We start from the raw sequence: 24,328 nt of genomic DNA on the forward strand, positions 1-24,328 counted from the left end.
CTTTCCCTCCCTGAAAGGATGCAACGGTCAATATTTTGTCTGTAGCCGCTATGGGAAGCAGAGTAGAGGGACCATGAACATTTGGAATTTGGCTGGAACAGTCACGAGATTGTTATGAGCCTTCAACATTCTGCAACCCTTCTATATCACTCTTGCTCTTTTCCTTCTCTTTATCTTCTGTACAAGTTGTACTTTCCTTCCTCAGGTAACTGAGAATGTCTAGCAATTTCATGGCCCCCGTTTCTCCTCCATCTTCCCCTTCTGTCTTAGCTTCATCTTGTGACCATGATAGTCCAGACCTTGAATCCATAAGGGTGCTTGTGTTTTCGATCAACCGGTACATTTGTGAATTGATAACAGATAATGAAACTAGGAATTCTCTGAGATTGAAATGTACTTCGAGGCTAAATTTCCAAAAGCAGGAGTTTTTTGAATTCTCTGACCAAGCAGTCCTGTCAAATCTTTATTGGGGTATCGACAGCATTGAAGCTGCGTTCCAATCAAAGTGGCCAGAAGAGAAAACTTCCAGGCTAAAGAATTCGGAGAAAATGCTTCAGGTTCCAGCATTGCTTGATGAACAAGGCGTTACTGCCGGGGTTCCGAATGAGTACTTGGTTTGTTGCTCCTATTTTTACCTGTCGATCGTTAAGAACCTGCAGAAAGATCAGTTGGAGGCTGCGTTGCATTTTCTCCAAGCAATATTGGTCTCACCGATACTTGTTCGAACACAATTTGCCTCAGAACTCTGTGAAAGCGTTTTCCTTTCATGCACCAAGTGTGAGACACAAGACATGGGTCAAATGAGAAGATTACAATCTGTTCCCCGCAAGGATTTTGCTGAGGACAACCTCGGCGAATTGACAAGGCAGATGGCAAGGAGATACAAACATTGGTTAATGTATTATAGGGTCACGTTATATGGGGAGACAACTCAACGACAACATGGACGCAGTGACATTCTGTCCCCTGCTTATGAATCACAAAACTTCGGGTAAGTTCTCTTCTGATACTCTTTAAAACATTACAGGAAAATATCAGATACTAACTTAATGATCAATGCATTAAAAATGTTCGTAATCCGTTATCCATTCTAAGTTTCTGACATGATTCAATCCTCACATTGCAGAAAACTCATAAAAATGATGCTATTAATGCTTTGAACAGAACTCAGTCTTGTACTCCATGCAGTCTAGTTAGCACTAGAAATGGGCTGGAGCCTGGAAACTTACCTCCTATTCGTTTTTGCTTCAACTTAAGCTGAATAACATGAATCTCCATCAATTAGTCTTCCTCATGAATGTTTTTTCCCTTAAGGCCAAAGTCAAAAACTCAGAATCAGATTACATGTGTAAGCAGGTTATTAATACTATAATCATATTCATTTCAGGTCTGATAATTATTCTGTTAACATGAACAGGCATGAGAAAGCCAGCTGCACAGAATCTTCAAAGTCAACTGAGCACCGATACCAAGGGCAGAGTAATTTTAAGGTATGCGATTATTCCTTTGTTTAGTTTCCATTCTTATATATAACTGCAAGCTTCCAATCAGACTTAGCATCAGTATCAGAAGAAGATATTTCTTATTGTATGCTGCAACTGAACTGTGAAACCATGTAAAGCAGAATATTTAGCTTGGACTTACTAAGATTTGTTTTCTTGTATGGTAAAAAGCAAATTCAGTATGAGAAGGTGCATCCGGTTGATCCTCAAGACGTTATAACAGAGAGCATGAAAAATGAAACTCAGGCATCAACAAAAGCTAAAGAAAATCATGTTCTTTGTAAAGCTATAAAGGACTGGGATCACATCCCAAGGTTACAACTTCAGAGCATGCAGCTATACAGAGACACAAGTAGCAAACGCCTGCAGGATGCGCTGAAGGAATCCCAGTCAGATACACCTTCTGTAAATTCAGGCTTTATAGATTTTGAGGATGAATATGACTTGGAGGTGATCTTTCAAAAGACATTATGAATGCCAGCTATATACCTATTCTTGTTTCTTACGTTTTTCATCCATTTACCTTTTGGCTTGAATTCCGTAGAAAGTCAATATAATTGTTCAAGAACTTTCATTGCAGAATCACCTAATCCTAACTAATCTCTTCTTGAACCAGGAGAACATGGAGGATTATAAAACCTTGTTGGATACTACAAGAACTGATGCAGATGACCAAGAACAAGCAAGTAGTGATCAGTTCGGTAGACATTCATAATTATATCATATTTTTCTGACTGGGATATGATCAAAATGAATATTTTTCTGATATCTTCCAATTCGATTGTGCTGACCTACACAGGAAGCTGCATCCTCTTTATGGAACATCAGGCCAAGAGAACAAAGCAATAATGTTTCCTCAAGCTCCTGAGCGTCCAACAGATGAAGATGTCATTGAAGCAAACATTGCTAAGTATTTTCCTGAGAGATTGATCAGATCTGTTAAGGATATAAATTTATCCGTGCTAGAAATTGGAGACAAGAAAGTAAACACACTTCACCATGTAGAAGATGATCAGAGTCAATTAGAGCCACAAAAAGTCCAGCTCTTTGAACACATAGCACCAACCTATCAGCGGAGTAAAAGCTTGATTCAGATGAAGCAAGAAAGGACTGCTGCAAGGGAAAAGCTGGACTCATATTGCTGGGGAAAATGCAGTGAATTACGCTTATCTTCAAGAAAAGATTCTAAGAGTGAATTATTGGAAATAATTGAGAAATTGGTTTCAAAACTATGTTTCTCAGATGGATTAGAGAAATCTGGCAAAGATTATGCTGTTGAAGTCACAGCCATTTACAGAATGTTAAACAATAGACAAGGTGTGAAGTATGCAATGTTAAAGGATGTGATTCTGGACCAACTGCTGATAGCTGTTTCAACTTCCAAAGATGAAACAGTGATAAGAGCATCAGTTACTGTACTAACAACCATCATTTCAGCAAACATATCACTCATTGAGGATATCAAGGGGAAGGGATTACAATTAAGTGATCTGGCAAGGGCTCTAAAACGCAATGTGCATGAAGCAGCTACTCTTATACATTTAATAAAGCCATCTCCTGCTGAAATAAAGACTTTAGAGCTCTTACCGACACTTGTGGAGGTTATTTGCACCTCAGACAGTTACAGATGTAGGCCACCAAAATCAGTTCTGCTGACACCTCCTGTAGCATCACTGATGATTATTGAAGTACTAGTAACTGCATTTGACTTTGCTACAAATAACATGCACTTAGCAGCAATAAATTCTCCTCGGGTCCTATCTGGACTCTTAGATGTTGCACGAAATCATAGTTTGGAAGAACATATTTCTTTGGCCACAATTCTTGTAAAGTGTATGCAGTTTGATGGACAGTGCAGAAAATATATATCTCAAGTTATTGCCGTGGCTCCATTTATCCATTTGCTACAAAGTAATGAGAAGCGTGCCTGGTTCATAGCACTTGAATATTTTCATGAGGTCCTTCAAATTCCACGGTATGAGCAATTACTTTGATAGTTGTATGTAATCTGAAACATGGGTAAAATGGAATAAGAGGCATGACTTTATCTTGTTAATAACCACATGTAGCTAGTGCTGCTTAGTCTAAATGTAGAAATCTTATCATGAGATTTACAACTAGATTATTTAGAGTTTAGGCCTTCTCAGATTTCAGTATCTACATTTTCCTTTTGCAGGTCATCAGCCATTAGCCAATTGCAGCAGATACAGAAAGGAGGCATCAGTGTTATGAACATGTTAATGACTTGTGTTCGCCAATTGCAACCTGACTACCAACTTCTGGCAGCAAATTTATTGCTTCAGTTAGACACACTGGTAAAGGCATTCACACTGCTGATATATTTAGTCCTTTTGATTAACACAACGGACATTAGATAACTAACATTTTCTGACAAATAAAATGTAGATCATGTACCAATAAAGTGACTTCACTCGACCTGTGTAGAATGTAATCAAATGAGCTTTGATCCACTTCTACACCAGCCACATATGTGACGGGTTCAACTCTCAAACAGAACTGAGCTTACAGCTTACAGTTCTGTTCTTGCATTAGAACAGCGGACCTCATCTTTAAAATGACTACTTATGTCTTAGGCAAAATAACTTTGAGGTCAAGTAATGGCGTAAATACAAGTAGAATAAAAATCATCACACATTTCAACTTGGTAATGTCGTTTCTATAATGGCCAGGTACTATAAGATCAGATTAACACCAGACTAATATTCATTAACTAACATTTATAGCCATCTAATAAATCTATGCAGGAAAACTCCTCCAGTAAAAGTGTGTTTAGAAAGGAGGCTATGCAAGTCCTCCTTCAGTCAATAGCATCTGAAGAAAGCTCAAATTCACAGCTATTGTCAGCATTCATTCTATCAAATATTGGTGGAACTTATGCTTGGACAGGGGAATCATATACAGTAGCATGGCTGGTGAAAAAGGCAGGTTTAACCTCCATGTATCACCGAAACATGATAAGAAACTTTGATTGGTTGGATCAGAGCCTGCAGGTAAGATGCATAAAGGAGAATGTAGCATAGGTTATTAGATTGATTGTTGGTGCCAAGGAGGAAATTACATATATATTTGAATGTTCAACCTGCAGGACGCGGGAATAGACTCATGGTGCAGCAAGATTGCAAGAAGCTTCAGTGAGTTTGGGGAACCTGCATTCATTGCTTTACAAAAGGGACTAAGGAGTCAGATAAAGAGGGTTGCTCGGGACTCTCTTACAACCATTGCATGGCTTGGTTGTGAAATTTCCAAAACTTCAGATAGACTTAGATATTCAGCATGTGAGATCTTACTTGGCGAAGTTGAGAAATTTTTGCATCCTGGAATGGACCTTGAAGAAAGACTTCTAGCATGCCTATGCGTCTATAACTATGCTTCTGGAAAAGGTAATGTGTTTACACTAGAAGAAATACAAATAACAATGTTTTCATTTGGCAGAAAGCAGAAGTCAATATTCATTATTAAATATGAAAATATTACATCCATTGCAATGATTTAAGTGGATGATGAATCAAGACCGCAATAAATCTTAAGACAATCATAAGTGGCACAGTAGGAGGGAGAAGTCTGCAATCGGTTTGATCTATTTAGATGCATATTCTTCATGCAGGGATGAAGAAACTAATTCATTTCTCAGAGGGAGTGCGTGAGTCACTGAGGCGATTTTCAAATGTAATCTGGATGGCAGAGGAACTTCATAGAGTAGCTGACTTCTATCTGTCCAATAAATCGGTTAGTGTTCTTGAGGAAAGCTTATGGCACAACTGTGTGGTCATGCCATGTGAACAATGAAATGAATAATTCTAATACCAAATGTGACATGTCAAAGGAAGGTAATGAACAGATCATAACAACTCCATCATCAGCAAGTGAAGTATCTCTGAGAAAAATGAGATTATTAATAAAAGTAATACATATGATACACTTACCACATTTTAGAACAAAGAATGCCATCTAGAAAATGTGTCAGTAAGCTCAGAACAGAATTGTACTGTTAGTTCAGCATCCTCATAACAACATCAACCACGGATGCTCATTTATTATCTTATTTTACCCTGTCAATGACAAGAACAGCGTATTTCTTGCGTTCACACTCAAATCCTCGAGGCAAGTCACAGATACAGTGGAGCTGTAACTGCCCTCATCTACTACAAGGGAATGCTTTACAGTGGATACTCTGATGGTTCAATTAAGGTATGGCCACCAGCTCCAACTCAAAATGAAACTTTTCTGGTGATTATAAGTCAACTACAAACTACATTTGCTTAAAAAAAAGGAAAACTAAGGAATTACCCTAAAGCCAACATTATTATGTTAGCCTCACTTTATGAGTAATGAATGGTTTTTGTGTCGTAAGAAAACCATAATCACCAGAAGTGGGTTTATTGAATAGGTATGGGATGTCAGAAAGCAATCAGCCACACTTGTATGGGACACGAAGGAGCACAAGAAGGCAGTAACATGCTTTTCCCTCTTTGAACCAGGGGAGAGCCTTTTAAGTGGATCTGCTGATAAGACCATTGGGGTATGCTAAATCCTTGTCCTTCTGTTTTATGTTTACCTGGACAGGTACTTATTCTCAAAATGCACACACACTTCTTTTTCAGGTTTGGCAGATGGTCCAAAACAAATTGGAGTGCATTGAGGTTATAGCAACAAAAGAACCAGTTCAAAAGTTAGAGACATATGGGCAAATGATTTTTGTGATCACCCAAGGCCACCGTTTCAAGGTGACAAGTGAACAAGAATAAGGCTAGCTAACAAATATGGATTAAGGTCAAACTTTAATATGATGAAACTACTTGGCAGATAACTCTTTTGACTATTTTTCCAGGTTTTTGATTCATCAAGAACAGTCAACAGTATCTGCAAAAGCAGAAGTGTGAAGTGCATGAGGATCGTTCAGGGAAGGATTTACGCAGGCTGCACGGATTCAAGCATTCAGGTTCAATAAAGGATCTTCTTTGATACAAATTTATATAGCAATCGAAACCTTTAGTCACATATCACTCCTTCTTCCAGGAGTTATCTATAACTAGTAATAATGAGAGGGAGATCAAAGCGCCAGTAAAGAAATGGAGAATGCAAAGTAAGCCCATCAATTCAATCATCATGTATAGAGACTGGCTTTACAGTGCAAGTTCAATGGTTGAAGGTTCCAATATCAGGGTAACAACTAAATACTTCATAGATCTAACAACCGGTATATCGTGTATACGAGCCTAGATATAAATTAAAGCTAATGGTTCAGGAATGGAGAAGAAACTCCGAGCCCCAAATGTCAATGGTACCAGAGAAAGGAGCAAACATACTGGCAATGGAAGTAGTGGAAGACTTCATATACTTAAATTGCAGCTCATCAGCAAGCAGCCTTCAGGTAGATGGTTAGGATATTCATAGAAGAAAGGGATCAACAAGCTGTTTTTTCCTTCTTTTTAGGACTACTTCTTTCAGTTGGTAATTCAATATGTACCCTTTTGCCGAGCAGATTTGGTTGAGAGGAACACAACAGAAAGTGGGGAGAATATCAGCAGGAAGTAAGATAACCAGCCTGATCACTGCCAATGACATCGTTCTATGTGGTACAGAGTCCGGGATCATCAAGGTATCTAACTTTCAGATTCTCTCTTTCCCAATTCTGCATCCAATCCTGATGTTCTTCCTTCACTTCTAATTTCCATTTCCCTTACAGGGCTGGATCCCCCTCTAGCTGAGAACTCCATACCTGGAAAGCTAGTGTTAGAACAATATACATAGAAAACAAAGATCATTCGAGCTGTCATACCATTGACTGAGAATAGTTTTTCACTACTCCTAAAAGAATGGTTTTTCGTGTACATTTTGTAATATTATGTAATCACAGTAGTAGTTCAAGACTGCCATTGTTCATATCACAGAACGGTGATCAAAGAATGAATGCATATATACCACATAGGAGTTATGTCTTCTACTTATCCCATGGTGTAATGAATAATAATATTGATTTCCTTTAAGATTTCGAGTTTTGCTGGTAAAAATAATAATAATATTGACTTTGAGTATTATTTATGTAAAGAATAATAATATTGACTTTGTCTACGATTTCAAAGTCACGAAATCTTAAATAATTTAAATTTTTAATTATTTTTTATCAAAATCTTTTCCTAATTATGCACTTAGATTTATTTTTAATCTTTCTTTTTGTAATTAGAAATGTCCAAGATTTTAAAAAATAAATGAAGATTATCTATTAATATAGTACACATGTAATCAATGCCATTAACTATTTAACTCAACAAACGAGAGATTGTTGTAAAATTGAACATATTTTTGATTTAATTTAATTCATTTAAAAAATTTTGAAAATCGAATTAAGTAAATATTATTTAATAATTAATTAAATTAATTGAAAATTAAGTATTAATTGATCAACTCAATTAATACATAATTATAAGAATTCAATAAATGAAAAAAAATACAAAATCCAAACAGATTGAGTTGAATTAATCGATTTAATTATATTTATTTTTTATTTAGAATATGTTTGATTTGATTTTTTTTAATTTAAAAGTTATTATGAGCTTTTATGAAAAATAATGACTTTTAATTATTTTTTTAAAAAAATTTATCAAAAAATTATATTTGGTCTAACTTTTATTTTTAAAAAATAAATAAATTAAAAAAAATTAAGCTAAACATGTAATAAATAAATTGTCTTTTCTAATTTTTCTTTATATTTTAGCAATGAAACATAAACTTTAAAATAATATTACGTTGGGCTGCAGAGGTTAAAGGGGTCGGTAGGTTTTCTCACTCTGATTCTTCTTCTTTCTTGTGCTTTGCTCGTCGCCGGCCACGTCTCTCATTTTTATAAAAATAGAGAATTAGGGTTTAAGCATTCACGTTTCGTTTCAATCTGTCCTAAAACCCTAGTCTCCAAATCTCCCGAATCGGGGAGAAGATGCCAGGACCAACGCTGGAGATGGAGCCAGTAGAGCCACAGTCATTGAAGAAGCTCAGTCTTAAATCCCTAAAGCGCGCTCTCGATCTCTTTAGCCCTATCCATGGCCAATTCGCTGCTCCTGACGCCGAAAGGTTGCGTCTTTTTCTTTAAAAGAACAAATTTACAATCTTTGTTTTTTTTAATTTATTAACTCAAATTTCATTAAAAACCTACATGAAACTAAGGGGTTTTTTCTTTTTCTTGAATGCAGCAAAAAGATTCGTATGAGCCACAAGGTTAGTCGGATTTGCTTAAATTTTAGTTTTTTTTCTTTATTATTATAATGAGGATTGTTTATCGGATTATAAATGGATTTGTTAGATAAATGTTGAGTATAGTCGAATTAAAAGCGCGCCGGGTCAACCTTCGAGGCAAGCTAATTCAGGTGCAGCTACTGCCGGGAATCAAGGCTCGGCACCTTCGAATGCCCTTGCTCTTACAGGTAATTTTTTTTTTTTTTTTTGGTGCAAAGGAGTAGGTTCACCTACTGATTAGCTAATCTAGGAAACGAACACTAATAATAGCATTAAACAAAAGACTCTTCACTTCATCAGGGAATCCATAATTTCATGGTGACCTAGTGGCCATTGACTGGCATAAGAAGCCACCAAATCTACGCAAAAGTTTGATTGAATAAAATGAAGTGCTTTAGCTTGATAATTTGTTCAATTAAGTTTCCTGGTTTGTGTCAGAGTAGCCTGGTACTTAATTATGCTAGATACAATGATTTTGGGCCAGTCATTACTGATGTATGTTTTAGTAGCTTGTTAACTATGGTGAGGCTTGTGTAATTGTAACTGTAAATGGTTAATTGAGCAGGTTCATCAGATTTTAGGGATTCCCAAAAGCAAGGGACTCAAAATGCTTTAGTTGTTGGTCCAACTTTGCAACCAAAGGGGCAGTAAGTTCTGTTGCGTTAAATTTTTTATACTAATCTGTTACTACTTCCCCAATGAATTTGCGGATATGGATATTTAATTTTAATGTTAAATAAAGGCCCCTGCATCCTTTTTCTTTGATCCATTTCTGCTATGCAGAAGAACTTGTGTTGCTAATTGGTGGTACTAATTTTTTTTTTCTCTTTGTCTCCTCTTTTCCAGAAATGATGTCAGTACTTCGGGCAAAAGCATCGCCGTGGTTTCTGCTTCTGCACCCTTTTCTGAAAGGTTTCTGCTTTCCCCCTGTTATGCATTTTCTGACTCCTTGATAATTTGATAAGTTGTGCAATCAAGTGAGTTGTTATCGTGCCTTATTACATTTCTTTCCCATTGTGGTTTTTTTATTGCTTACATGCTCTCATATGTGAAAATTGATCTCTATCGTGCAATTAGACCTTCCATTTCATGTATCTTTCACTTACCAGTATTTAGGCATGCAGCAAACTTTGTAAGTGAATGTGTGCGATTATGTTTTGGCCTATGCATATGGCAGGATTTATTCAGGCACATGATTTATGAGTGAATTACCAATTGGTGGAACCATTTATGTTCTGTTCTGCTGTCTTGTATCCTGCAAATATGGGACATTGTAGGTTGAAGATTTCTGTATACTTTCATGTGACAGGCTAACAACTTCTGCAATAATAGAAAGAATCCCAAGCAAATGGCCACGTCCAGTGTGGCATCGTCCATGGAAGAACTACAGGGTGAGAATCTTGTTCCTAATGATGCAGTGGTTTATAGAAATACCAGAGGGGTTTGTTGTTGATTTCATGGTCACATGCAATCAAATGTAATTGTTGTTTTCTCTTTTTATTTCCCCTGGGGGGCATACACAAGCAGTTTTGGACGCCTTCCCCCTCCTTGACTGCATTACTTTACTGGCCTGCATCTTTCTTGTCCATCACACTGATATTATGTCCTATTTTTTGATGAACATGTTTATAAGCTACATCGAGAGTATTATTCACTAATTTCACTTTTGTGATAATGCAGTCTATCTCAATTGGTTGAATTTTTCCTGTTGAACTTTTTTCATGGCTGCTTCTTTTCATTCCAGTTCATGTAGGTTACTTGACATGTTTAAATGGGTTATGCAGGTCATCAGTGGGCATTTGGGATGGGTGAGATCTGTAGCCTTTGATCCGAGTAACAATTGGTTTTGTACTGGTTCTGCAGATCGTACAATCAAGGTATCAAGCTTTTAACACATTTTTTGAGCACATTTTTTAGCACATTTCTCCTTCTCTCTTTCTTTTTCCTATGCTAGTATACAAGCTTCATAAAATGGATGTTGATTTGACAATTCAGCCATTACCTGTTGAAAATGACTTTTTTCTTTTCTGTGCCTTAATCTCGGCATGCTAGATATGGGATGTAGCAAGTGGAAGGCTAAAGCTCACACTAACCGGACACATTGAACAGATACGAGGTTAGTCTTTACTTCTTTAGAAAATTTCTCAGGTGTCAATAGTTTTTACTGGCAACCCATGGTGTGGATGATGATTATCAATCATGGATTTAGAATTATTGAGAAAGATAAATTTTATTCACAGGCCTCGCTGTCAGTAACAAACACACATATATGTTCTCTGCTGGTGATGATAAGCAAGTTAAATGCTGGGACCTTGAACAGAACAAGGTCAGAACTCATAAACTTATTGCTTTGAATCTGTAAATACTAAGAACTTCAGAAGTAATTTTTTATTCCCTCACTGTTGAAATCATTCTTGTTATTGAAACTTATAAATTGCTCTATAGGTTATTCGGTCTTATCATGGTCACCTAAGTGGTGTTTATTGCTTGGCTCTTCATCCTACTATTGACATTTTGCTAACTGGGGGACGTGATTCTGTTTGCCGGGTATGAAATTTGTCGACATATAGAAACTACTCATAAATTAATGTTTTGGTTACAAGTTGTTTTGGTTGCTTAATGTAATTGGGTTTTTATGGTTTCTGCTGATTTTGGAGTCATGAAATCAAATTTTTTCTCTAATGGAACAATGATTGTCAGGTATGGGATATTCGCACCAAGATGCAAATATTTGCATTATCCGGGCATGATAACACCGTTTGCTCAGTTTTTACTCGACCAACGGTACAAAGATCTTTTTCTCTTGTGAAATGGAAATTTCTGCCTTACATGGTTGCAGAAAGTCAATTTCAATTTTCTTTTATTTAACTGTATTATTTATTTGTGTTTTGGACTGGTGAATTATATTTTAATAGAACCATGCATCTCATCTTACAGGATCCACAAGTTGTTACTGGCTCCCATGATTCAACCATAAAATTCTGGGACCTAAGATACGGTAAATTAAACATATGTGACATTTTCTTTTATTTTTCCTCAACTGTTTTGTTTCATTTGTAATAAATTGTGTGTTCAATGTCTAGGAAAAACGATGTCAACTCTAACACACCATAAGAAGTCTGTGCGAGCAATGGCATTACATCCTAAAGAGTTTGTGCCCCCACATGTTATTTATTGATTGACATAAAACATGGAGCTGTGGCTGAATATATTTTGCTATTCTCTGCTCTTAATTGTCTCAACTTTTCTGTATCAGGGATTGTTTTGCTTCCGCATCAGCTGATAACATCAAGAAATTCAATCTTCCAAGGGGAGAATTCTTACACAATATGCTGTAAGTGAAAGCCATTTTACTAGATGTTTGTTTGTGTGTATTTGAATGAACTGACATAGTATCACTTTTTGTGTTTCTGGAGCAGCTCTCAGCAAAAAACTATAATTAATACCATGGCTGTCAATGAGGATGGTGTATTGGCTACTGGAGGTATGTTTTCATATTGAATAATTTTGACTTTGTGAATTTTATTGAGTACATGCCTTTGTTCTTTAACTTTTTCTTTTATGCTGACCTACCTCTAAATATGCAAGTAATGCTTCTAATAATATTATTCTCACAAATTATCGAAGGTGACAATGGGAGTTTGTGGTTTTGGGATTGGAAGAGTGGTCACAATTTCCAGCAAGCCCAGACGATTGTACAGCCTGGTATGTTTTTCTGGATTCTCTTCTGGCTGGTGTTTGTTGATTGTGCAGTGGGAAAATGATTAACACAATGAATGCTTTACTACAGGCTCATTGGAGAGTGAAGCTGGTATTTATGCTCTCTGTTATGATGTAACTGGCACAAGATTGGTTTCCTGTGAAGCAGACAAGACAATTAAAATGTGGAAAGAAGATGAAACCGCAACTGAACAAACTCATCCTCTCAACTTCAAACCACCCAAGGACATCCGTCGGTTCTAGTCACAACCTTCTTGCTGATCTCCTTGGTAACCATTCTAGTTGTTGTACAATGATTCGAGTTATGTAAGATTAAAATTCCATAGTTTCCATCTTTACTGACGCATGGCTGTGAGAAAATTGGTGTAGCTATAGCTACTTTGTAGTTCATCAACTTTATTGAGAAGAAGTTTTGTCATAGTTATCTTTGCTTAAGAGACAAAACAGAGTATGTCGGTAAGCCTCTGATAATGATGCATTCATTGGTCCGATTTGGGTGTGTTAGACCGGGTGATTATCATATTCAAAAGCCTATTCTGGCGGTTCAAGAAATGTAAATGTTCATCTAAAAGTAAAGGGAAAGTCTTCTTTCCTTTTAGATCTAATAAGAAAAAACTAATACAAAATAAGAAAAGTTTTGTTGCATCCGAATATTTGATTCAAATTTCTTCCTTAATATTTATTTAAAAACAATTTTAAAAAAAAAAGAAAGAAAGAAAATTCAGAGACTTGGCCATTAGCGCATGTTTGAGATGATGATGGTCCCCAAGAATTCTACTTAAGAATTTAAGAATGACAACTTGAACAATTTAATGCATGTTGGCTTAGGATTGGCTTATTTGAATGAAATGTTGAAGTAAAGGCCAAAAATAGAGCTGTATTGCTGTCAACGTTACGGTCTCGTGAACATGTTAAAGCATGCGTTAAACCAAGATTGGTAATGCCATTTTATGTAATTGTGAAACAAAGGCGATGGCATATGACTAAGCAGGCAAAGCTTAAAATCAAAACAAAAGGGGCTGCACCGGCCAGGAGCCTTAGAGCGATTATACAGCGGGATTCCATGCATGAACCCTTCTGTACCGGTCACTTCTAACAAATGCTCAGTCTCTCCTCATAACTCTCGTTTTCCACTTGGAAACATTCAAAATCTTCCAATCAAAGCTCTCTTCAGCATTTTCTCAGAGAAAATTGCTGTAACATCTTCTCCAACACCCCGCATTAGCCAAAATGAACTCCGAACTAATTCATAGAAACCAAACAACCTCAACACAACCGACTCCCACTCCACGAGGTAAACCTTCGAACCTCGTCAAAAACTCGACGACCCCATTTCGTTACATGCTTCAGAAGCAGCGTTTTGTCTTTGTTCTTGTCGGTATCGCCATTGCTGCACTCTTTTTCAACACTTTTCCTATATCATCACCATCACAGGACCCGATTCATGGTTTAATTCCGGACCCGGTTTTGGCATCCGAATCCGCCCATGTGACTCGGAGAGTCCTATACGAAGAACACCCTGAGCCCTTACAACGCAGTAATGTTGCTGGCAAGGTGCCACTGGGAGTGAAAGGGAAGAGCTTGAGGATATTGGTCACTGGTGGAGCTGGGTTCGTGGGAAGCCACCTTGTGGACCGTCTGATAGGAAGAGGTGATAGTGTGATCGTGGTTGATAACTTCTTTACAGGGAGGAAAGAGAATTTGGTGCACCATTTTGGCAATCCTAGGTTTGAGCTCATCAGGCATGATGTTGTTGAGCCAATTCTCTTGGAAGTTGATCAGATCTATCACTTGGCTTGCCCTGCTTCTCCTGTTCATTACAAGTTTAATCCTGTCAAGACCATTATATCCTTTCTTTCATTCTTTCTTTTTCTTTCAGATAATCAAAATTTTGTTTGGTTGCAAAGAAGATGTAGGAGGAAAGAAGACATGGGTTATGAATATGAACTTTTCCATAGTCATACGTGTTGCTTTCGTTGCAAACCAACATAAAATCAATAACCAAACTTCAGCTTAGTTTTGTTTTGTTTTGAAAGGAACTGCTTTTGTTGGCTGTAAAAATGTTTTTTTATTGGTATATAGTATAGCATCTCTACTCCATATACAACTCTACATGTCTTCTCATTTTACCAAAGACAGGGAACTTTTGATTTATGTTTTCTTTGTCATGTCTCTGTATCTTTTACTTCTGCGTCGTGTACTTGGAATCCTTGATTTGATCGGGGCCATGGATCCACAAGACAAATGTGGTGGGCACATTGAACATGCTAGGACTTGCAAAGAGAGTCGGTGCCCGCTTCTTGTTAACAAGCACCAGTGAGGTCTATGGCGATCCTCTGCAGCATCCCCAGGTCGAGACCTATTGGGGCAATGTCAATCCCATCGGTTAGTTCATCGGTTTGCTCTACACTCCTTTACATAGCAAGTCACTCACTCTTTTCCTCTTCTCTCCTAGTAATGAATGCCCTTCATATGATCATAACACGAGAAACTCATCTAGACCTTAATATGAGAACTCTGAATATGGCTTGGAACATCGGCAGGTGTAAGAAGCTGCTACGATGAGGGCAAGCGCACTGCCGAGACCTTGACCATGGACTATCATAGAGGCCTTGGCATCGAGGTTGTATAATAATTTTCACTGTTTTTCGCTTGCTTCATATTTCTCTTGACAATGAAAATTCCATGGAAGGAAACAAAATAATCTGTAAACTGTTCATTCATCAGGTGAGGATTGCTCGGATTTTTAACACCTATGGACCACGCATGTGCATCGACGATGGCCGTGTTGTCAGCAATTTTGTGGCACAGGCTTTAAGAAAGGAGCCGTTGACTGTCTATGGTGATGGAAAGCAAACCAGGAGTTTCCAATATGTGTCAGACCTGGTAAAACTTATCTGATACATTCATAATGGGCTAATTTTCAGTATCCTGTTTTCACCAAGGCATTAAGGAAATGCTGGTCACTTTGTGTAGATGTCACAGAGCTTTAATCGTACTTGAACTTTAGGTACATGTCCTCTTACCAGGCGCATCTTTTAGTTAGGTTCTGCGGCTTAGTTAAAGCCATATTTTCATCTGCTTTGCTTATGGTCCGAGGTCAATGTACATTAATGAGAAACAATCTATGAAGATCTGTAGTTCAATTTATTTGCGGGGAAGAAGGTTGGTGGCTGGGGCTAGGGGTAGGCTGCCGCTGGTTTCTGTCCTCTAGATTATAAGCTTACAGTACAGGTACTAATGGTCAAAACAGGACCCTGATGAGAAATGTTCTGTTGTATCTGAACAACTACACAGGTGGAGGGTCTAATGCGATTGATGGAAGGCGATCACGTGGGTCCTTTCAATCTTGGAAACCCTGGTGAATTCACCATGCTTGAACTTGCTGAGGTAAATCTGTTAAAAATGTGTCGATAGTTTCACTATCTTTCCATCTAAATTGCATTGCTTCTTCCCATCATTCCCAGACTATTCAACTTGGATGAATCTCTCCTAAAATTAAAATGCAAATTCAAACTTGTTGTCAGCAATACAATCACCATTGGGGTAAGAATGGTGATTAATCAACCATTTTTGCAGCCATGAACGAATGCAAGGATCCTATGCGTCTTTTTTGCAGGACCCAAGTTCTTTTCATTCTTCAGTTAATCAGATTATAATCTCTATCTGCCTATGGCTATTGCATTTTGCGAACCTGTTACAGAAGAAACAGGAACTGCAATCTAAGAAGAGTTAAATTTGCCATCCTGGTAATGCTGCAGGTGGTGCAGGAAACAATTGATCCCAATGCAAAGATAGAGTTCAGGCCCAACACAGAGGATGATCCGCACAAGAGAAAACCCGACATCTCAAAGGCTAAACAGCTTCTCGGTTGGGAACCAACCGTGTCCCTCCGCAAAGGGCTTCCTCTCATGGTCTCGGATTTTAGGCAAAGAATATTCGGTGAACAGAAAATGGGTGGTGCAGCCGCTGAATGATTGGAGAAAGGAAACACCTTTGGCCATGGCTACTTATCAGAGTCCTAATTAAGTGAAAAATAAATTGGCAGCCGGGGAGATTTTTTATTTCCATTTTTTCTTGAGAGTGATAGAGCAATCCAATTTTTGTCTTTGTACATTATCTTCTCTACTATTCCATCCTTTGCTTCTCAAGGGCAAGTAATTTACAATGCCAACAAGCAATTTCTTTACATGCATCCACCTCTTAGCTATCAGAATTATGTACGTATGGTCATAAAAGAGTAGAACTCAATGAATAAATTTGAAGTTATACGATGTAAGTTATCGGTTTTATACTTTTGTACACCGTTAATATATAAATTTTATACACTATCAAATATAATTTCGATCGATAAATATAAAAAATATTACTTAATGTGAATTACTTATAAAGACTCAAAATAGTACTTACCAAAACTTTAGATATAATATAATATAAGGATTTTTTTTCTCTTAATTGTATGCCAAAACTAGAAATCAAATTAGAATTATTCATCAATTCAATTATCTATTACGAGTATTAGAATAAAATTTGAGTTAATATACTTTATAATGTTATTTATTGAAATTGTTATGCCATACTTGAAAATAGAATGGTTAAATCATTTACTCATTTATTTCAATTATCATAACTTTTTAAAAGAATATTTGATGACAAGAGTTCTTATTTTTTAATTTATGCCAAAAATTGGAAAACATTTTTATTAAAAAATTGATCTAAAATTAAATTTTGGGAAAAAAACAAACAAGGAGTTTAAGAAGGGCTTTGTCTTCTTCAACAAACAAAGCCCATACCCAACCCAGCCCAGCCCAAAATAACCCAAACCTGAGCCTTATCATACGGGCTCAGCAAGGCCTGTGCCGCAGGATATTGGATTTGACGAAACTACCCTCATTTCAGTCATTTCGGCATAAATATCACTATCCCTAGCTACTGCGCTTCCCTTTCTCTCCCAAAGCTGCGTTTTCTTCCTGCAAACTGAGCAAACACCTCAAGCAATCGATCAGGTTCGTTGATTGTTTTCTATTCCTTGTGCTGATTTTATTTTATTTTTCATTTTTTTTTTGTGTTTGCTATTTTTGGCTGTGTCTGTTCGAATTTGTATTATTTGATTTCTTTTTTTGTGTCGTTGCTTTAATTTTTTTTCTCTTTTTTTTTTTTTCATTTTGTTCTCTAGAGAATTCGTTTTTATTTTTTCTGTGAAGGTTGAAGGTAAACGAAGCTTAAATTCTAGCACTGGAGGGGTTTATTGTATTTAGGGTTTTGGGGGGGGGCAATGAATTAGGAGACTTAAGTAATCAGAATTTCTTTTTTGAGTCATCCAAATTGCTCTTCTTCACATTCGAATCCAACATTTACTCTTTGTGATTTCAGGGTCGGATCAAAAACTAGGTCAGGAAAGTGTCTGTGCTTTCCTAGGTTTTAGAAACTGGGCTTTTAAGGTTTCTGCTCTGTGATTTATTGGATTTCAATTTGATTTCTTACGTTTGTTGAAGGTTCTTTGTTCTATTGCTAGATTACTATATTTGGAAACTTGGTTTGCTTCTACTTTAAGTGAAATGATTTCCTCTTCTGGGATATGCTCTGGTTACAGTTCTTATTGAAGCGGAGAGACCTTTATTAGGAGCAGTCAAAATGTCGAGAAAAGGTTTGATGGAGCAAGACTTAAGTAAGCTGGATGTAACAAAGTTGCATCCACTCTCTCCCGAAGTTATATCTCGGCAGGCTACTATAAATATTGGTAATGTTCAAACGTTGTTGTGATCAAAACTCCGTGTAGTGTTTATGGTACAAATAGTTATGGTTATTTTATGAATAAAACTTTGATTTGTATTTCAATTTATCAGGCACTATAGGGCATGTGGCACATGGGAAGTCAACAGTTGTGAAAGCTATATCTGGCGTTCAGGTGATTTAGCTTATTTTTAATGAGTGATATCCAATGAGGCTGTGATTAGTTACCTTTCAAGAGTCTGCTTATTATTTTGTGCCTTGTGTATGGTGAGTAGTGTTGCTGTTGAATTTAGGAGTCTAGTAGATGTAACTTGTTGGGCGTTGTGCCTTGTGTTTTTTTCTACAGACTGTTCGTTTTAAAAATGAGTTGGAGCGTAATATTACTATTAAGCTTGGATATGCAAATGCAAAGATATACAAATGTGAAGATGAACGTTGCCCTCGTCCTATGTGCTACAAGTAGGTTGATATCTAGCAATTGTTTCTTAATAAATTTCATGAGTATTAAGAATAACTTCAAATTTGATCTGAAATTGTTTTGTAGGGCATATGGTAGTGGAAAGGAGGATAGTCCTCTTTGTGATGTGCCAGGCTTTGAAAACTGCAGGATGAAGTTGCTGAGACATGTATCTTTTGTAGATTGCCCGGTAAGGTCCTGAGTGGTACTCTTGGAAATGAGGAGATTATGATTTAAGTTTTCTCACTCCCTCGCTTGCATACTAACTCTTATTTCAGTGCTATAAAAGGGATTAAACATATTACCTTTCAGATTTATAAAAGTTTTCTATTTCGTCATATATGAATTTAATTTCTATCTTCTTTGTTTCCATCAGGGTCACGATATTCTCATGGCTACCATGCTTAATGGAGCTGCAATTATGGATGGTGCATTACTTCTCATAGCTGCCAATGAAAGCTGTCCACAACCTCAAACTTCTGAGCATCTGGCTGCTGTTGAAATCATGCGACTCCAGCATATTATAATTCTCCAAAACAAGGTTGATCTTATTCAAGAGAACGTAGCCATCAACCAGCATGAAGCAATTCAGAAATTTATTCAGGTTAGTTATTTTGTTTTACAAAAAATGGACAGATATTTCATTCTTGTTTTTTTGGCTAAAAATAATTCATTGCAGGGTACTGTTGCTGATGGTGCACCAGTGGTACCAATTTCTGCACAGTTAAAATATAATATCGATGTTGTCTGCGAGTACATTGTTAAGAAGATCCCTATTCCAGAGAGAAACTTTGTCTCACCCCCTAACATGATTATCATCCGATCATTTGATGTCAATAAGCCAGGGTTTGAGGTTGATGAGATTAAAGGTGGTGTTGCTGGTGGAAGTATACTTAGGGTACGTTTTTATTGGAAAGTGCTTAGTTCTTTTATTTGGAGATGAATGCTCAGCACTACAAGTGCTTCTTATTCACAGTTGGTGAACATTTTTACTTACTACACACTGGAGATTTTCCATACATTTTGGCTTGTTTCATGCATGTCTGCAATAGTGCTAAGGTCTATGCTCTGTTAATTAGTTGACAGTCCAAGACATAGCATGCAATTAAATGGCAAATTTACAAACATTAACTTCTACCTGTTAGTAATTGTTGCTAGAGAATGGATTTAGAGTGAGCTTCTGTAGCTTTGGTTTGTATACATGATTGTTTGTTTAATATTTGTTCTTTCAGGGTGTTTTGAAGGTGAACCAATTTATTGAAGTTCGTCCTGGGATTTTTCATAAGGATGAAAATGGGAACATCAAAGCTGCACCCATATATTCCAGAATAGTCTCACTGTTTGCTGAACAAAATGAGCTACAATTTGCCGTTCCAGGAGGTCTGATTGGTGTAGGAACAACTATGGACCCAACTTTGACACGTGCTGATAGGTTGGTGGGTCAAGTCCTAGGAGAGGTTGGGTCACTCCCAGAAGTTTTTGTTGAGCTTGAGGTAGGTGCTGGATTTCTTTAGCAGGGGGCACACCTAGTTTGCTAAACATTTGGCATATGTTAAGCAAGTTGGTTATCTAGTTTATCTGTTTCTTCCTTGATTGGTAGGTTGGGAAGCCATAGTGGTTCCTATATTTTAATTTAAAAATGAATCTCTCCCTCTCTCTTTTTTTTCCAAGAAGGAGATGGGTTTGGTTTGCTAAGTGGTGATGGTTTATTCTGTTGGATGTTGTCAGTGGCCGCTGCCATAGTGAACAATATTATAGAAATTGCAAGCTAATAACAAAAATGAAAAATAAATGTTGACTGCTGTCATCTTCTGAAACTTTGTGTATGTTCTAATTGTGCAGGTAAACTTCTTCCTTCTTCGAAGGCTTCTTGGTGTTAGGACAAAGGGCTCAGAGAGGCAGGGGAAGGTCTCAAAGCTGGCCAAGGGAGAGATCCTAATGTTGAACATTGGTTCTATGTCAACTGGGGCTCGAGTCATAGCTGTAAAGAACGATTTGGCAAAGCTGCAACTCACATCTCCTGTGTGCACCAGCAAGGGAGAGAAGATTGCACTAAGTCGGCGTGTTGAGAAGCACTGGCGTCTAATTGGATGGGGCCAAATTCAAGCTGGAACAACCCTTGAGGTTCCACCCTGCCCCCTTTGAGCATCGATAAAACAGGTAGAGACAGAAGCAAAAACATCAGTAGAAAAGGCACAAGAAACGATTTTTTATTGAAATGTGGGAAGGCAGACGAGATCTTGGTACTATTTTTGTCAGATGGAGAAGAAAACATTTGTTTGGATAAATTTCATCACTGTGTATGTTGTTCTTTTTCCCCTGTTATCTGCTGTTGGGGAACTTGATTGTTCCTTACGAACCATTTTGGAGTTTTGTTTCCTGGGAGTCTTTTAAACTAGGCGGAAGCATGGAGTTTTTACTGGGCTATATCGCCGGCAGACAATGTTGGAAATTAGAGTTGAGAGAAGTTGTTGCCTGAAACCTGTGTTGCTGTCTTCATGAAGCCATATATGATATGCCTAAGGCTGAGGGGTTATATGTTAATCACTTGAGCCCCAATCTTGCACTTTTTATAGCTTAATCGAGGCCCAATCATCTTAATTCAAAATTTACCAATTAATTCTTCCAATTCATGGTTGAAATTCCCTTTTTAATATTAAAATAATCATAACGTTTTAGGTTAGATTGTTAATTATACATGGCCAAGTAAATTGAATTAATTGAAACCTTAAAATAACGAAAAAGTATCGAATTTGACTTATATTTGATCAATATTTGATCGGTTTTACTAATATTTTTGTATTGTATAGTATACAAATTATTAATTAAAAATATTATTGTTATTAATATTATTATGTATATTAATTGTATCTTTATATGATTATACAGTACTATATATATTATTTATTTTAAAGTATATATTGGTAATGTTTGATTTTTTGATTGAATATAAAGAATCGATTGAAATAATCAAATAAATTAAACTAAATACCTGATTAAAATATGAACCAAATAAATTAAATCGATTTCAGTGTCCAACCTAGCCTGACAAACCAAAGGCCTTAGTAGATGAAAAGTTTGGGCTAGACTACATATTTAGAAGCCCAATTAAGGCCCAATCATGGGGCTCAGTGAGGAAATTTTGCTCTAGGCTACAGAATTACAAGCCCAATAGAGGCCCAATCATTCCATAGTAAAATCATTTTCCTTATAAACCCTAACCCTAAAGCATTCAGCTTGTCTAGGCCTCTCACCATTTCTGCGGCGCTCGAAAACCCTAAAATCAATCAAGGTAACCCAGCTCTGTCTCCCAATCTCAAACTCTCTGTAGTCATTCATATATTTCACGCTTCGTATTGAATCATATCTTTGTTTTTTTTTTTTTTTTGTTAATCATCGCCGGTATTAGCAACCAAAAGAGGTAAAAATGAGCAGAGGAGCAGCGGCTGGCGGAGCCAAGGGAAAGAAGAAGGGAGCAACCTTCACGATCGACTGCGGGAAGCCGGTGGAGGATAAGATCATGGACATTGCCTCACTGGAAAAATTCCTTCAGGAACGCATCAAAGTTGGCGGCAAAGCTGGTAACCTCGGAGACTCCGTCACCATCACCCGCGAGAAGTCCAAAATCACCGTCACCTCCGACTCCGCCTTCTCCAAAAGGTATTATTCGAATAAATTTAAATAAAAAATTCTCCTTCGTTTTTGAATAAAAAGATCTAATTTTTTAAATTATTTTTAGTTTCTCTCGAGTGTTGTTAAGAACAGTGATGAGATAAACAGACCTGTAATGAAATTGCGGAAATGATCGCAATTCATTTAAGAACATCTAAGGGACTGAGTTCTTTAATAAACACTCACTTTTTATGTTATTTATTTATTTAGTTATTCAGTGGCTTCGCATAAACTTAAAAACTGATAAATTTACTAATAGTTATGAGTTTTTGTGACTGTGAAGCCTAAATTTATTGTTCTCCTCGCTATCCATTTCCATAATTATATGGATTTTCGGACGTCGGGGACCGACATCCCGGAAAAATTCTTTCATGTTTTCTTTTGTTCTTTTAGGGTTGTTAGAAGCTCTCAATTATGGGTTTTAATTTAAATTTTAAATCGATAATTGGCTTTAGGTATCTGAAGTACTTGACAAAGAAGTACTTGAAGAAACACAATGTGAGGGATTGGCTCCGAGTGATTGCTTCCAACAAGGATCGGAATGTTTATGAATTGAGATACTTCAACATTGCTGAGAATGAAGCAGAGGAAGAAGATTAAGTATTTTCTTTCTGTTTTGTGTCTGTTGTTTGAAGAAGAACTCATTACACCCTTTCCCTCTTGTGTTTAGGATTGCTTATGTAGTTTTTTTCTTTGGAGATTGTTGACAGTACCAAGTTTTGTTTTTAAGAGATTATTCAACTACTTTACCCTCTGCTTTTTCTGGTTTGTTGTTGTGGATGAGCTAAGGGGTTTTTTCTTTTTTTTGTTTACCTTATTACTCTGTTCATGGTTTGGCTTCTTTGATTCGCCAGTGAAATTGTGGATTCCAATTGAATTGTAGTTGTGAACTTGGGTGGGTTTTCATGGTAGCTGCCATCTATATGCCTGGATTTTCTATAACCCACTGTAGAAGCTAGGTTGGCAGACTTTATGAGCCCCTTTTATCCTCCTTCTTCTCTACTGTAACCAATGGAAGAAGGATGTGTTTCCAAATCTATAATCATCTTACAGGTTCTGTATGAAATCTGGTGTACAAGCCTTTCAATTGGTCTTGCTCTCCGTTAGACATTCCCAACTCCTCCCTCATCAGGCTGTCATTTTAGATTTTCCAGTTGCATGCAGAGGATAGTTTGGAGATCATTGGGGTTACATCAGCAAGTTTGCATATATAACATGGAAAGGTTGCAGAGCAAGGCTAGGAGGAGAGAGTATCTGGGTAAATTTAGCAAAAATATCATAGAATTACAAGGCATTGAATGTTCATTTTGTGCTAGATATTTTAATATTTTAGAGTTGAGAGTTGAGGTGAAAGTGGGAGAAATTTGCAAATAAAGCTACAAGAGCATGGAAATAAGAAACTATAATTTTAGATACAAAAGGAGACTTCAAAGCTTAAATCAACTCTTATTTCAAGATACATCTAAATTAATCTCAATTGATAGAATTAGACATTTTGATGATTAAGATATTAGGAATTGACTGTTGTCATTTTGGGCCATGAAATTTTGTTTTCAAGTTGCACACCCAAAGTTTTAGCATGGAGATGACATATTATATAAAATTAAGTTTTGGGGTTGGAGAGGCAATAGTCCAAGGCAAGGAAGAGCTGCTTGTTTCTTGCTGCTGGGAATTTTATACAAAGTATTTGTTACAGAAATCATAGCTAACAGACTATCTGAAAGGTCCGAACTTCCATGCTTCAGAGACACTTCCTAGAAAGACATGGAGCTCGCTTGAATTATATCCAATTCAACTGTCTTCTCGTCCATGGAGCTGGAGAAGTGATGATGGGCTAAAGAATTTACAGCCATTCGTGTAGAAACCAAAATTTATCCAGATTTTTTTCATTTTTTCCTTTCCATTTTCGGACTCTTTAACTCCCATCTTCAATTGTCAATGGCCCATGATCATTGACTCTTGATTAATATGGAAATGTACTGGGATTTCCTAT

The 24,328-nt window shown here is 36.9% G+C and overlaps 5 protein-coding genes and 2 non-coding genes across 7 annotated transcripts; all 7 read left to right on the forward strand.

Moving 5' to 3' along the window:
• Nucleotides 1-132: 132 nt before the first annotated feature.
• Nucleotides 133-7,449, forward strand: LOC18603519 (Transducin/WD40 repeat-like superfamily protein). The gene is made up of 17 exons (XM_018120166.2): nt 133-991; nt 1,418-1,490; nt 1,683-1,952; nt 2,119-2,198; nt 2,302-3,477; nt 3,679-3,817; nt 4,268-4,513; nt 4,609-4,903; nt 5,128-5,249; nt 5,592-5,711; nt 5,911-6,042; nt 6,125-6,247; nt 6,352-6,462; nt 6,540-6,686; nt 6,769-6,894; nt 7,006-7,122; nt 7,210-7,449. Exons 1-17 carry the CDS (start codon nt 216-218, stop codon nt 7,225-7,227), a joined length of 4,071 nt encoding a protein of 1,356 aa, XP_017975655.2. The 5' UTR covers nt 133-215; the 3' UTR covers nt 7,228-7,449.
• An 809-nt stretch (nt 7,450-8,258) lies between these two features.
• PRL1 (pleiotropic regulatory locus 1) lies at nt 8,259-12,893 on the forward strand. Its single transcript, XM_018120304.2, has 18 exons — nt 8,259-8,296; nt 8,458-8,591; nt 8,711-8,735; nt 8,821-8,941; nt 9,319-9,400; nt 9,600-9,665; nt 10,063-10,144; nt 10,538-10,630; nt 10,806-10,869; nt 10,994-11,079; nt 11,199-11,300; nt 11,454-11,537; nt 11,691-11,751; nt 11,837-11,903; nt 12,010-12,087; nt 12,173-12,237; nt 12,381-12,458; nt 12,544-12,893. Exons 2-18 carry the CDS (start codon nt 8,458-8,460, stop codon nt 12,714-12,716), a joined length of 1,461 nt encoding a protein of 486 aa, XP_017975793.2. The 5' UTR covers nt 8,259-8,296; the 3' UTR covers nt 12,717-12,893.
• Nucleotides 12,894-13,500: 607 nt separating this feature from the next.
• On the forward strand, nt 13,501-16,747 carry LOC18603522 (UDP-glucuronic acid decarboxylase 2-like). The gene is made up of 6 exons (XM_018119941.2): nt 13,501-14,318; nt 14,711-14,858; nt 15,017-15,096; nt 15,201-15,359; nt 15,771-15,863; nt 16,235-16,747. Exons 1-6 carry the CDS (start codon nt 13,704-13,706, stop codon nt 16,448-16,450), a joined length of 1,311 nt encoding a protein of 436 aa, XP_017975430.2. The 5' UTR covers nt 13,501-13,703; the 3' UTR covers nt 16,451-16,747.
• Nucleotides 16,748-17,386: 639 nt separating this feature from the next.
• On the forward strand, nt 17,387-21,207 carry LOC18603523 (eukaryotic translation initiation factor 2 subunit gamma-like). The gene is made up of 9 exons (XM_007035559.3): nt 17,387-17,479; nt 18,067-18,213; nt 18,320-18,381; nt 18,553-18,665; nt 18,751-18,853; nt 19,040-19,267; nt 19,343-19,561; nt 19,896-20,156; nt 20,506-21,207. Exons 2-9 carry the CDS (start codon nt 18,108-18,110, stop codon nt 20,806-20,808), a joined length of 1,395 nt encoding a protein of 464 aa, XP_007035621.1. The 5' UTR covers nt 17,387-17,479; nt 18,067-18,107; the 3' UTR covers nt 20,809-21,207.
• A 622-nt stretch (nt 21,208-21,829) lies between these two features.
• LOC18603524 (large ribosomal subunit protein eL22y) lies at nt 21,830-23,084 on the forward strand. Its single transcript, XM_007035562.3, has 3 exons — nt 21,830-21,955; nt 22,073-22,323; nt 22,791-23,084. The coding sequence occupies exons 2-3, from the start codon at nt 22,091-22,093 to the stop codon at nt 22,933-22,935; spliced, it is 378 nt and encodes a 125-aa protein (XP_007035624.1). The 5' UTR covers nt 21,830-21,955; nt 22,073-22,090; the 3' UTR covers nt 22,936-23,084.
• Nucleotides 22,421-22,507, forward strand: LOC148763398 (small nucleolar RNA SNORD25). The gene has a single exon (XR_016026087.1). It is a non-coding gene; the product is annotated as a small nucleolar RNA SNORD25 (small nucleolar RNA).
• LOC148763399 (small nucleolar RNA snoR136) lies at nt 22,553-22,691 on the forward strand. The gene has a single exon (XR_016026094.1). It is a non-coding gene; the product is annotated as a small nucleolar RNA snoR136 (small nucleolar RNA).
• Nucleotides 23,085-24,328: the final 1,244 nt, after the last annotated feature.

The sequence above is a fragment of the Theobroma cacao genome, chromosome 4, assembly GCF_053813885.1.
Source record: "Theobroma cacao isolate CCN51 chromosome 4, ASM5381388v1, whole genome shotgun sequence".
In the NCBI taxonomy this organism is placed as follows: domain Eukaryota; kingdom Viridiplantae; phylum Streptophyta; class Magnoliopsida; order Malvales; family Malvaceae; genus Theobroma; species Theobroma cacao.